This window comes from Rhineura floridana, chromosome 9 (genome assembly GCF_030035675.1).
Source record: "Rhineura floridana isolate rRhiFlo1 chromosome 9, rRhiFlo1.hap2, whole genome shotgun sequence".
Taxonomy (NCBI): domain Eukaryota; kingdom Metazoa; phylum Chordata; class Lepidosauria; order Squamata; family Rhineuridae; genus Rhineura; species Rhineura floridana.
Genome location: NC_084488.1, coordinates 67,080,699 through 67,095,477, shown reverse-complemented (window position 1 = coordinate 67,095,477; position 14,779 = coordinate 67,080,699). Strand labels below are relative to the sequence as shown.

Genomic DNA, 14,779 nt, shown 5'->3' with positions numbered 1-14,779 from the left:
TGAGACTGTTTGGGTGAATTAGTGCTTGTTCTTCAAAGATAAGCTGGGTGTGATAAAGAAGTCCTAACTAAATGTTAATGCAGGTTAGAACTTTTGTGCAGGTCATTTCAGTTTGCCCTGACCCATTTTAATACCAGCTCTTACCATGTTGATAGCATAGTCAGAGAAAATATTCAACATATAGCTCCAACCTAGTAGAATTCCTTTGGCTAACTTTACTATGTCAAAAAGATCACTTGCCCAACTTTCCAAGGTGCAACGGAGTTTTTTTAAAGGATGTAAACCCCTCGTTTTTTTATTCATTTCCATGGAAGTGGTGCTCTACTTTTCACTGGACCAGCTCACATGTAATGCCAAACCTTTCCCACAGTATGATCCATTTCCCTTCTGGCTTCCTGGTTCACAGGAAACAAGATTTTGCTGTTACATCTGAACTGAGCAAACCATAGTTTGTCTACAAACTCATTATTGGAAACATGTACAAAATATGGCTAACCAGCATACAGTATTTTTTTATATGGCAACTCGTTAGCCTGTGAAGTTCCTTATCATGCTTTTCTTGCAGTCCAAGGTTTATCAGCAGGATCTCAGCAAAACATTTTAGTAATGCAAAACTTCATAATTGTAATGCACATTTGCTTTTAACTGAGCCCATATGGACAAGAGAACACAGGGCTCATTCTAACTGCGTAAGATTTGCTTCATTTCAATTAACTAGAAAGCTACCACTTCAAAAGCTAGAGATATTGAATCAAAACGCACAGGCCTGGTACACATTTACTACTTATTTAGCAAAGATGGAGGACAGCTACGAATAGTAGAACCCAGAACCAAACTCCCTCTAGAATGAAGGAATTCTAGAATTCTCGCATTATAGGAATAGGCTCTATTGCTCAAGCATGTGTTACCATCTATTAACATTGTAGTTATTAAATAATAGGCAAAAAAAACCTTGTGGTTTAAGAATGTACGTATAGCCAACAGATATTTCCTTTAAAAAGCAGGGAAATTGGGCAGCTATAGTGAATGCACCAGGGGAGCAGGAGACCTGACCTCCTCTCTGAGATATTGTACTGCCCTACAAATTTGTAAAAACGCAAACACAATTTGGGTGGGTTTTTCACAGTTCAATCCACTTCCTATGTAGCTTGGAAGAATTTGGGGACATGTTAATTGAGTTCAGTGGGATTTACTCCCATGCAATCATGCTTAGGATAGGTGAAACTGACCACGGGGAGAAGGGGAAGGGAGGGAGGGCTGGAGTGGGGAGGGGAGGAAGGGGAGGGGAGGAAGGGGAGGGGAGGAAGGGGAGGGGAGGAAGGGGAGGGGAGGAAGGGGAGGGGAGGAAGGGGAGGGGAGAGGGCAAGGAGAGGAGAGGGATAGGGGAGTGGAAAGGGATAGGGGAGTGGAAGTGGAGAAGGGGAGTGGAAGGGGACAGGGGGAGTGGAAGGGGACGGGGGAGTGGAAGGGGACAGGGGGAGTGGAAGGGGACAGGGGGAGTGGGAGAGGGGGAGTGGAAGGGGAGAGGGGGTGGGAGGAGAGAGGGGGTGGGAGGGGATAGGATGGAGGAAGAGGGGAGGGTAGATTTGATCATTTGCATGCTTCTTGAGTTCAGTGAGATTTACTCCCATGCAATCATGCTTAGGATAGGTAAAACTAACCTGGGGGAGGAGAGGGGAAGGGGGAGGAGGGTGGAGAGGAAGTAGAGGTGATTGGGTGGGCGGGCACTGGGCAGAGGGAAAGCCCCTTTCCTTTCCAAAAGGACGACATTAATAGGATCATTATTTTTCAAAGTTTCCCCCACTTGTCCTTAGCCACATCCACACCAGACATTTATTCCTCTTTAAACATGGCTTCCCCCAAAGAATCCTGGGAAGTGTAGTTTCTGAAGGGTGCTGAGAGTTGTTAGAAGACACCCTATTCCCCTCACAGAGCTACAATCCCAAGAATTCTATGGGAAGAGGGGCTGACTGTTAAACTACTCTGGCCACTGGAGCTCTGTCAGGGGAATAGGAGTCTCTTAACAACTCTCAGCACCCTTTTATAAACTACACTTCCTAGGATTCTTTGGGGGAAGCCATGACTGTTTAAAGTGGAATAAATTATTGGCATGGGTGTGACCTCCTGATTAGCCAAGCCAAACAGCTATGAGTCTGGCTTTTAGAATACTGACAGTTGGTTCTTACTGAGCATGCCTGTGCTATCATAGACTCCAGTGTTAATTTTCTTAAATTAATTAAAAATCAGCAATGCATCTTTTTTAACATTTAAACGACAGAAAATGAAGGTCAGAGTATGGAGCAAGATCAGTTATAGGATTACATGTACTCTGTGAACATGTCTGATTTTTAATTAATTTTAACAAATTATGAGACCACTGAGAAGAAATTCCAAAAGGGGTCTGGATTATTTTACTCGTTTTAGACTTTGAACTCTGGATTATCTCTGAGTGTTTTGGGTACCACCATGAACACTTAGAGGGTTGTTAAGGAAGCATTTCTGAGTTCAGGACTATATGTTTTGTAAGATTTTGTTTTGAAATGAGCTTATGGGAAGCAGCAGAATGGCATGGGGGGTATCTTCAATTTTACATGGTGGAATGTGAAAAACACATGCTGACTATAGTATACAGCCACTCTTATGGCTGTATAATCATCAAACAACCTCACTTAATTTATCCAATAGATACTTGCAGAAGACATTAAATTTAGAGCAAAATGTATTTTATTATAATAATTTATTTTTATTATAAAATACATAAAAACTATCCATCTATATTCTGAAAATGCTAGAAAGGGAGGGATCCCTTTTTTCACATGTGGTGGGAATGTGATCAACAAAAATAGTCTAGAAATTAAGACTCAATTGGGTCTCAATTGGCTCTTAGGGTCTAAGATCCAGTATTTTTTCTCTTAAAATATACATATGGTTTAGTTAGATAGGAACATAAGGAGCTGGCACCATATATAGTGTCGGCAACAATAATTATTTTTGTAAAAAAAATGGAGATCAGCAGTGATACCAACTGTTAATGAATGAACATATGGGAGTTTGCTTCGATGTCCAAGTTGACTGATGACTATTATGTCAGACGTAAAGAAAAAAGACAAAGGCAAGACAAACTTGCAAGAAATTGGCGGCCATTTGTTAAATAAAGCAAGGGTTTCGGTTTAATCAAAATGTGTTTTTAACACAGTTTTGAAGTCAGGTTTGGAGAGGATGCTTAACTTATTATTTAATCCATTGTCAAATGATATATTGTCCCCCCCCCCGTTTTTTCCTTTGGTTAATTCCTTTTAAAATAGAATGCAAGTTTGCATCTGATGTTCTAGACATTCTATAGATTTTCTAGTTAAATTCAGAGCCCCCTTTTATAAATTGTAATTATAAGCATTGTTTTTTAATTTAAAAATAAAATTGAGAGACAAGGGAGGATTAACAGAGGAACAGTAAGGAAAGAATTAAACTCTGTAAATAACATTAGAGAGCGCTGCATCAACTTCTATTGCCTTTCTGCCTTGTCACATTCAGTGTGAAGGTGGTGGGGAACACCCTGAATTACTAAAGAATTTCAAAAGGAAACTAGCAATAATAGAGCCATATATTGTGACAGCATAAAACACTGAAGTTCTTTTACTTTGTCAATGAATATGCTATTTGGGTAGTGGAAGGTACTTGGCTTCCTCAAAAATCTAGTGTATTAGTAACTTTGTAAAGTGGAGTATCCTAATGCCACATTTACTAATCTACTCTGAAGAGTTTTTCTTAAATCAAATCAATCATACATGTTCACCAAAGAGTGCATGATGGCATTTGTTCCTGTATAGCTCACTCAAGTACCAAGTCAATAAAAAAAGGAAATACAAGTTATAATGAATACTATCTCACAATATTGTAAAAATGGGAAACAAATTGACTTAGTGTAAGTCAAACGATTTTTAGTCATGGCTTTATCAAATGTAGGTGCTTAATGCTCAGCACTTCATGCATTATTGTTCCTTCAGAGCTTGCTACCATTTGAAATAGCTCTCGGTCTCAGGAAACTCACCTGTTATTTTAACTGATGTTGCCAAATGTAAATTAATTTAAACTTTAGGGATTGCTGTGTTCTAGATGCATAATACAAATACGTGGAGTTCACCTTATTCGATACATTCGTTCTTCTCCCCTTGTCCCCTGAGAGAAAGCATACGTAGTTCAATGCATGCTTTACAGGATCATAGTTAAGGATCACCATCGTGGTTACGGATATATAACTGAATATGTCATTTCATACACATTTGGGTTACCTTGACTCCAATGCACAAACTCATGTTTAGTAAGCAAAGCACTTAAATCAAACATTTAACAGCAATAAAAACAAATATGCACTCTGTTTCATCCTAAAGGATCCATATAATCAGCAAGCCTTTGAGGTCTCTGCACTCATTTTTGTTAAATGAGCCAGAGTCAACATAATGTTTTCATAAGTTCAAATGGCACCTGACTTTCTGAAGTGGAAAAAATGTAACTCAAGATAGATGTTCACTGATTAGGATACATCACTCTCACACATGTTCTAAACCAGGTGTGGGCAATCTGTGGTCCCAGGGCCGCATGTGGCCTTCAACCTAATTTGAAAAGCCCTCTGTGAGCAATCTCTGGAAGGGGAATCTGTTCTTCCTGTGGAAACTGGCTGTGCAAGGAGAAAGATAGAGAAAGGAGAAGACAAAAAGGGATGGCCCCACCCACCAGCACCATGTAGCCTCTACCCTCCGCTTAAGGAAAGATTGCCCACCCCTGCTCAAAACTGACAGTAGAAAGGAAACAAGCCATATGATAAAATCTTGAAACAAGAATCCTCTGACTACTTCAATACTTTAGAGAAGGGCGTCCTCAACCAAAATCCTTGACTCCAGAGTAAAGAACAAAATAAAACTAGTGTTCCATACTAGAAAGGAATAGTAAGTAGAAGACAAAAAAACCATAAATCAATTGAGGCAACACATTCATCTTGATAGAATCAGGGTTTGTCACCTGCCTAAATCTAAACTGAATGAGGGAATCATATCCAGATTCTTCTGTACCATTAACCTATGTGTCTGGAAATCCAGACATCTAAATATTTAAATTGGTGGTGTTCCCAATGCAAACGTTGCTTAATAAAATGGTGCTAAGATGAGACACAACCCTACCTACCTTTTCTCAATTGATGGAATAGCCAGAGCATATACCAAACATGTACCAAAGTTAATTACTTTCTAACAAATTGGGGAGGGGGGTAGAAATATATAAGTCAAAGAGTATAGTAAGTCAAGGTTGTATCCAAAAATAAGTTATAGCACACACTGATAATTTCTAGAATGAGAACTACATGGTCTTTTGGAGCTGTACTTGATGTGTTTTAACTTCAAAAAATACAAGGTGTGGACATTCGTAGATAATAAGAAAAAAAGAGGGGGAACCCCAGAATGTCAAAAAAGGGAAATTCCAAATTTATATTTTTTTCTTTATTGATTTCTATAAAAGAGAATAAATTTCTTTCAAATACCCAACGCGTTTCAACCCTACACAAGGGCTTTCATCAGGGGATTTAAGTTGTTAAAGTGCTTTATTCAATAGAGTTTTCTATCTCACTTTTGCTGTGAATGGCATCAATGTCTTTATGATTATTTAAAACTGGTGTTTTAACTTCAGCCAGGATAAATATTGCCCAACCTCACCTGTATGAGATACCTTGGTTGATCTGGAGGATTGTTGTATGAAAAGTTCTGTTTTGTGGTCAAGTGGAGTTTCATGGCCATTTGAACTCTTCCAACTATCCAACATTTATCTGAAAGTGCTGCTTTATCCCTTGGTCTGGCCTACTCCTGTAGCAGAAGGCAATGGTGGCAGTAAATGTAGTTTTAAAAATTTGTATAATTGAAGTTTGCTTCGCAACATCCAGAAACCAACTGCACAAGGAACACAGCACTGATTTGTTATTTAACATTTTGTGTAGATCAGAATTACTCTAGAAAATTCAGTTTTCTTCTATATCACATTTGCCTTAGAGAAGGGATGGGAACCAGATGTTGTTGGAACCAACTCCCATAACCCACCATTTTGGCCAATGGAACTTAGAATCCAAGAACATCTGGAGGGCCAAAGGTTCCCTAGGCCTACCTTAGAGAAATGTACCCAAGTACCAGCTCCAGGATTTTGGGGGGCTCATAGACAAGGCACCCTCAGTGGATCTTCAGTCTGGAAACAGTGGAAAACACCAGATTACAGAAGTGGTGATATTTGGTAATTTCAGACACTGGAGAATGGTCTTATAACACCTCTCCCCCCCCCATATATGGTAATGTGTATTACTTCAAAATCTGGTTTATTTATTATTTATTTATTGCATTTTAATACCGTCCCATAGCCAAAGCTCTCTGAGCGGTTTACAACAACTAAAAACATTAAAAACAAATATACAAATTTAAAAACACATTTTTTTAAAAGCAATTTAAAATCATATGCTAAAATGCCTGGGAGAAGAGGAAAGTCTTGACCTGGCACCAAAAAGATAACAGTGTTGGCGCCAGGCGTACCTCATCAGGGAGATCATTCCATAATTTGGGGGCCACCACTGAGAAGGCCCTCTCCCTTCAGACTCCCAGCTTCCGTTGGAGGCACCCGGACGAGGGCCTTGGATGTTGACTGTAGTGTACGGGTGGGTTCGTGTCGGGAGAGGAGTTCCATCAGGTATTGTGGTCCTAAGCCTTGTAAGGCTTTATAGGTTAAAACCAGCACCTTGAATCGAGCTCAGAAACATACAGGCAGCCAATGCAAGCGGGCCAGAATCGGTTTATATGTTTGAACCGTCTGGTCCCTGAACCCTCTTCAAAGGCAGCCGCACGTAGAGCGCATTGCAGTAATCTAACTTGGAGATTACCACAGCATGAACAACTGAAGCCAGATTATCGCTGTCCAGATAGGGGTGTAGCTGGGCCACCAACCAAAGTTGGTAGAAGGCACTCCGTGCCACTGAGGCTACCTGAGCCTCAAGTGACAGAGATGGTTCTAGGAGAACCCCCAAGCTATGAACCTGTTCCTTCAGGGGAGTGCAACCCCATCCAGGACAGGTTGGACATCCACCATCTGGTCAGAAGAACCACCCACTAGCAGCATCTCAGTCTTGTCTGGATTGAGCCTCAGTTTATTAGCCCTCATCCAGTCCACTATCGCAGCCAGGCACCGGTTCAGCACATTGACAGCCTCACCTGAAGAAGATGAAAAGGAGAAATAGAGCTGCATGTCATCAGCATACTGATGGCAATGCACTCCAAAGCTCTGGATGACCGCACCCAATGGTTTCATGTAGATGTTGAACAGCATGGGGGACAGAACTGACCCCTGCGGAACCCCATACTGGAGAGTCCAAGGTGCCGAGCAATGTTCCCCAAGCACCACCTTCTGGAGCCGACCCGCCAAGTAGGAGCGGAACCACCTCCATGCAGTCCCTCCCACTCCCAACTCAGCCAATCTTCCCAGAAGGATACCATGGTCGATGGTATCGAAAGCCGCTGAGAGATCAAGGAGAATCAACAGAGTCACACTCCCTCTGTCTCTCTCCCGACAGAGGGCATCCTACAGGGCGACCAAGGCTGTTTCCGTGCCAAAACCAGGCCTGAAACCCGACTGAAATGGATCCAGATAATCGGTCTCATCCAAGCGTGTCTGGAGCTGGCCTGCCACCACTTGTTCAAGGACCTTGCCCAGGAATGGAACATTTGGCCCTGTTTCATCTGGGGGCCCTCCTGCTCATTCTGCTGAGTGGGGCCCTGGACTTCTACCCCGAAGTCCTCCACTGCTGGCACTACTGTAAATAAAAGTTAAGATGTGATTATGGTCACTGATGGTTTTAAAGGCGGATTAGACAAATGATAAAGGGAACCTTCAGGTTAAAAGGCAGTATACCACTGACTGTCAGTTACTAGGGAGGCAATGGTGCAGGAGGGCTTTTGTCTTCCTGCCCTGGTCAAGGCTTCCTGGAAACATCTGGCTGTACTAGGCAGACCTTTGGTCTGATCCAGCAGGGCTCTTCTTATGTTTTAGTAATAAGAATCTTGTCCTTCTCCTCTATAGAAACAAATTAAATTATACCTTCAGATCGCCTTCTTTCAGATCTTCATGATTAATTTTTAGAAGTAACTTTGTACATGCTACTGACGGGTATTGGCACTTAAGTAAGGTTGGTCCCACTGAAGGCAGTGAGGCAAAGTTTGTGAATTTCTTCACCAGTAGAGCTATTTACACACATTTTTGGGAGCCCAACAGCAGGGCTGTCTCCAGGCATGCTGGGGCCCTTGGGCATCAGCTTGCCCTGGCCCCCAGCGTGTGCATGCACGCACCCCCCCACCTATCTTTTACCATTACCCTTAATGAAGATGGCGGCCACGGCTTCCCTAAGGGGATGAAGCCTCTGCCTCCATCTTTGTTGATGGCACGCGTGCGTGCTATGCACGTGCATCTCTGCCATCAACTAAGATGGCGGCAGTGGCTTCAGTACCTTAGGGAAGCCGCGGCTGCCATCTTCATTAAGGGCAATGCTAAACGGCAGGAGAAAGGTAGGTTGGGCAAGGGAATGGTGGGCAGGTGGAAGATCCTGCCCTGCGATCGGCGGATGGTGCTGCAGGTCATGGAAGGGGAGCAGAGGGGCTGCTGAGGGGGCCCCTGTAGCTCCAGGGGCCCTCGGGCCAGTGCCCCACCTGGCTGCCCTTTAGAACCGGCCCTGCCCAACATAATAATGGATTTATATATTCAACTACACTAGCACATAATTATCAAATGAAGAAACTTCAGTGATTTCCCCCCTCCCATTTCCTAGAAAGGAAAAGCAAAAAATGTCTTGAAATAAAATAAAAAGGTAAAGGTAAAGGTGTCCCCGCACTTGTAGTGCGAGTCGTTTCTGACTCGTAGGGTGACATCTTGCGACGTTTAATAGGCAGACCATATATATGGGGTGGGATTGCCAGTTCCATCCCCGGTCTTTCTTTACACCCCAGCATATGCCGGGTACTCATTTTACCGACCACGGATGGATGGAAGGCTGAGTGGACCTCGACCCCTTTTACCGGAGATTCAATTTCCTCCTTTCGTTGGAATCGAAATAAACAATAGCAAAAAGGTACATCTATGACTATGTTTGCCAAAACCACAGAAGCAACTAGACAGTGCAACAAGCAGGTTTTGTGTCTTTATTTGAAAATCAGAGAAAAATACATTGTTATAGTGCAAAATTGTTCTTCGTTTACCTGATTGAACGATACATCATGAAATCAATTGTTGTACATCTAGGAAATTTACCAATAGAACTTTCCTCCACTGGTGTATACACCTTGATTTGTCGCATATGAGTGTCTCTTCCATTTTGGTGATTGGCTAAAACAGCAATCTGAATCATAAAAGTACGAATGGGTTTCTTATGAGTATCTGTTAAGGGTACATGAATCCAGCCACTAGGTTCCACTAATTCAAGTTGCTGGAAAAGAAAAGAAGAAAAAAAGACTCAAATTATCATTTAGCATAAGTAATTAAGCTAACATATACAATACAACAGGAAGTGGGTTGAACTGGAAATGAAGAGTTTTATGTAGCATACGTGATTCTACAATCATCTCATGTTTATACACACACAGCCCAGAAAGGCCCTCGAAAAGAAAAAGGAAGGGCAGCAATGCTTTCTTTAGGCATCTAAAAATGTTCATAGAGATTTTTTTCATGCACTGACTGATTGACATATATGTAACTTCTGCATCTTAAGAAGGAAAATACACAGTTCTGCCAAAGATAAAGTGTTTGTGGGTATAGGAGCTACTAATGCTGAAGAATTATTTTTGTGTAGGAAACAGATATCTAAATTGGACTTGTGAAACACTCCTCTATTATCTTGCCAGTTAGAAGCAAAGGTAGTTCCCTCCCCCCCCCAATGCTGTGCATCTCAAGTTTTTCCATTTTGACAGTATGTGAAATTTCATATCACTGGCCCAGGTCATACATAAATCGTAGTTTAGTGCTATTTGCACATACTAGAATGGGCCCAAGTGAAGCCCTGGGCTTGTGCACTTGCACCTCTCCCTCTCTCATAGCCAGGAAGACTTTTGCAGCATTTAGTTTCACTTTCCATGAACAAACTCTGGTCAATTTTAGCGAGCCAGCTTCAAACTATGAGTTATAAAAACTTGCTTGTTTAATTAACTTGAGTTTGTTTTTAACTATGATCTCTGGTTTGTACATGACTAGTAGCGAGGATTCATGGAAAGTAGAACTAAGGGGGCAATCCAACTCACATTTACGCTAGGCTAAGGGGAGTTGGATGTGATGGACTCCTGGATGAACTGGCAGGGTCCTGGCTGCACCGGAGGTCCACCAGCGAAGCCTAGCACAACAGAAGCTGGTAGAAGGCCCAAAAAAGGGCGTTCTGGGGGCGTGTTGGAGGAGGGGCTGAGCAACATCCAACTCCCATTTGGACTGCTCCTGCAAGTCTCAATCCAGACCAAAGTTATGCTGAGAAAAAGGTCAGTCTAAGAAAATAATAACGGAAGCCTATGGAGAGCACCTACTCGCCAGTAGGAGCGTTCATGAGTGCCAGCTCTTTTGCATTCATGCGCACGGCTCCCAAACAGCAAATGGATGCTGCGGAGTTTCCTCCTCACCTTCTGCCCTTCCTTTTTTCCTAGCAGCCAGGATGCATTTGTCCTGTGGTGGATTTATCTGAGATCGGTACTCTCTAGAACAGGGGTCACCAAACCTTTTGGACCCATCAGCACACTTCAAATTCTGGGAGAGTGCTGTGGGTGGTTCAACATGTGAAAACTCTAGAAAGAGGCTCAGGCATGTCTCCTGCTGTGCAGGAGCTGATGTCCAGGCACTCTTATGAATTTGCTGTATAGTTAACTTACAGTATACAAATATACATGTCTACTTCAGAAGTAAGTCTCTTCAAGTTTAATGGGGCTTACTCCCAGCAAGTTGGTACAGGATGGCAGCCTAGGGTTTAGTTTAGGGATGGCATTGGGGGGGAAACAGGATTGTTGTTCCTTTAATAAATAATAAGGACAAGTGGGACATAGCTGACTTCCCATGGTAAACACATGGTTGTGGGGGAGGAGTGGGGGGTAGAGTAACACCAGTTACCGTACTCTGTCTAATTACTACTAGAAAATCAGACTGAAGCAGGAAAATCAAAGCTATGGCATCACTCCTTGGCTAAAAACATTGAAAAGCGGGAGCAGCCAGACTGGCTCATTTCAGAGAAATCACTTGAAAGAGTAACTGCACATTTTGCTTCATTTTTTTTTTGAGAACTAGAGACTTACTTTAAAAAAGTAAAAATAAAATAAAAGCTCAGAGTCTGGGGCACTTTCTGGGGGGCACCAATGAAGACCTTTGCAGGCACCAGGTTGGCTACCCTTGCTCCAGATTATGGATTGGCAGATCCCTCCTACAGACTTTCCCCATGTGCCTAGTGTGCGTGTGTGCTCACACAGGTTTGAGAGAAACCTGTTTTTAGTGCTTTTGTTTGCAATCCTGGGCTCCTACTGGGAGAAAGGGCGGGATATAAATCTAATTAAATAAATAAATAAAAAACACATTTTGCCATGATGCCTGAATAGTCTGATTTATGATGTAAACTTTACATGATCATGAAAGTGGGATTTGACCCTAGTTTTCAGGACCATGCAAACCACAGTTTGACTGTTTGGACACTACAATCAACTACTGTAGTGTGACTCAAACCAAGTTCAGGTTGTGGTAGGGGAGGGAGTGCTAGAATCAGAGGCCTCTACAGACTTTTTTATGTAGTGCCAAACCGTGGTTTGGCATTAAATCTGAACTAGCCAGATATCAAACAAATAGTGGGTACATTTATGAAAATGGGGCGTTAAGATTAGTTGTGCCCAAGTGATTCTCTTTTCAGCTGTCTTCCCCTTGGCTCCTGCTCCCCCTCTCTCAAGCCCATTAAACCTTTGCCCTGTCCTATGTTTCATCAGCACTCTTACCTCAGTAAGAGCTTCTGAGCAGGAATGCAATTTTTAAAAAAAGAAGTCCCTTTGTAACATCAGCAGCCTTTGTCCTAACCCCCACCATTATCTCAAACCGCTTTCCCTTTTTCCTTTACATGTATTGATTACTAGCCATAAAGATTGAGTTCAAAGCTGGAGATTGCTGCTATCATAAAAGCCCCAATTCTGTTCTAAAATGTCAAAATATATTGTTCCTCTGTGCAGTTCTTAGGGGCAAGAGGTTCTTGAGGAGTTTTGCCCCTGATAAGAGGAGACAGATTCTCAAAGCATTTCCTTTCTTCTTAGCTTCAAGATAGTACCTCTCTGGCCCACCAAATGGTGGGAATAGCTGAGTGCCACCTCCTTCTGCCTTTCACAGTTGGGTTTCCCCCCAATTTCTTTTCCTCTCTTTACATGCTCACTGTGACGTCCTTCCCTGGTTCTCCCTGTCAGGTTCCCACCTGCTTGTGGCTACTGCCTTTCACTAGGCACCACCAGTCCGGACCGTCCTTTATATGGTTTCTCACTCCGCTCTAGCACAGATCTCACTAGATCCCCCTGCTAGGCAGCACCACTAGTCACGTCCTATAACCAATACTCCCAGAGACTTTGCCTGAGTCTCTCTCTAGCTGGTTACTTTTGTGACTGCGTGCTTATGCTGTTCCCAACCCCCTTGTATCTTTATAGATAACGCATACAACTCTGGGTTGCTCTGGATACTTGAATTGTTATTATTCCTCCCTTCACCGCTGCCACCATTAGATACTGTTTCTGTTCAGCCTTGGTAATTACCTTGCCCTCCCTTCTGGTATGTATATCCCCCAGCCAAGGATCAGGCCTTTGGTAAACCAAATAAGTATTTATTAAATATCAGAAATAACAAGATTAGTTTTAGAATGTTTCACAAGCGTATGGTTTCATCTATTCCTGTTTTGTACTTGACTTATTATTAATCAGAACTCCAACTCCCTCTTTCTCCACACTCCTGACCTCCACCCTCAAACACCTCTTTCTCCACACTCCCAATATCCACCCTCAAACACCTCTTTCTCCACACTCCCAACATCCACCCAGATTCAACTGTCATTCTTCCATTTATACTCCCAGCCACTCAAATGCTCAGCCAATCATCCAGCATTCTACTGCTCATGTACTCCCCCCTCCTCTTTCACTCCACTTACCATATGTCTTCTATATAAACAGCACTTACCATATTTACCCTACAAGCAGGAACATCACACTCACAGCTTCCATATTCTTCTCTCAGGTCCCTGTCGCCTTTCTCCTATTCAGCTGTAATCCATCCTTGAGACCAATTTATCCCTTACATAGGTCCCCTATACAATAAGTCACTGTGTTCTGCAGGAGAGTTTCTTTTTAAAGTCCCCCAAATATCAGGGCTTTCTGCATGGCTGCCCCAGTTCTCTGGAAAAGCATTCCTACTGAGATACAACAGGCAATTGCTATCCATACTTTCCAGAAACAACTGAAGACATCTTTATTTTGACACGCTTTTCCAGTTGAAGAGATCTCTGCCTTAGGTATTCCTTTCTTATTGTTACCCCAGGCTGCTGCTCCTTCTCATCCTCTCACTCTGTTGAAATCCACCCTGTGGCAGTGTTATTAAAGGGGAAAGTGTGTCTTTGTGACATCAGCAGCCATCGTACCAACCGCCACCAATGTCTATGACCTCTTTGTGTAGCTAGCAACAAACACAGCGAAGAAAAGAGCAAAACATTTAAGCTGAAAGCTTGAGACGGATGCAATGGCTATTGCTATCACAAAAGCCCTGTTGTTGTTGTTTTCCGTTTATTAAAGCAAATAAAATATCCTGCTCCTTTGTATACCTCTTAAAGGAGGACATTTGAAGAAGCTTTCTCAATAGTAGGCTCCCCACCAAAAACACTGGATTACCTTTCCCTCTTTCTCAGTTTCAAGATGGTACCTGCTAAAATGGTAGAAATGTGGCCATAAAAATATACTGTAACTAAATGGGTGTTTCTATCCCCACCACCCCTTTAGAGAGTAGGTTTTGCCCCATATTTCTCTCCCTTGCTTTCTTCCTGTCACCCCTATGTTGGTTTCTCACCTCTGCCCACCTTTTCATCAGCACCCTTTCTTCAGGGTCCCTGCCTCCTTTCTCCTTCAGTCCTTTTGACCTGTCGCCTTACCTTATGACCAACTTAGCAAGATGCACCAAATGTTTTGAAATGTAGCTACAACTGGTGGTGGAGAGCTTTAAATAATCTTCTTGGCTTGCTGTCTCAGGTTCCTCTCTCTTGGTCGTTAATTCCTCTATGTCTGTCACCTTTTTATGACTGGTGTCCTAGGCTGAAAACTATTGCAGCTGGTTTTGGTTTTATTAATCTGCAGGGTAAGCTGGCTTTGTATCTGATGTTGTGACATCATTAGCCATTAGCCCAATCCCCATCATTGTCTCAGACCTCTTTACCACTTTCCTTAGAATGAAGTAGGGAATATGGAGAGGGTTAGTGATGTCACAACTGCCCTCTGCTCTGTGTCGAGAGCTTGTTGTTCCTAGCAGGATATGGCTCTGGGGAGTGGTGGTGGGGTTTTCCCAAGCAAAAGCTCAGATTTCTCAAACAAAAGTTACCCCCTTCTCTTCTGTCTCAGCCTTCTGAGAGTACCTCTCTTATCTGGACTGAATTGTTGCATGCATGTAGACATCCTGAATATAATTACAGAAGATGCAACCTTTTATTTAAAGTCTGCCTTCCTGTTTAAAGGAACAAGCTAGGAGC

The 14,779-nt window shown here is 42.6% G+C and overlaps 1 protein-coding gene across 2 annotated transcripts in view; it reads right to left on the bottom strand.

Annotated features, from left to right (window-relative positions):
- Positions 1 to 9,195: 9,195 nt before the first annotated feature.
- Positions 9,196 to 14,779, bottom strand: part of ANAPC10 (anaphase promoting complex subunit 10) — a 52,854-nt gene continuing 47,270 nt past the window's right edge. For both annotated transcript variants that reach the window (XM_061584800.1, XM_061584801.1), the window contains exon 7: positions 9,196 to 9,493. In XM_061584800.1, coding sequence (XP_061440784.1) covers positions 9,263 to 9,493 — 231 coding nt within the window. In that variant the 3' untranslated portion in view covers positions 9,196 to 9,262. The remainder of the gene's footprint in view (positions 9,494 to 14,779) is intronic.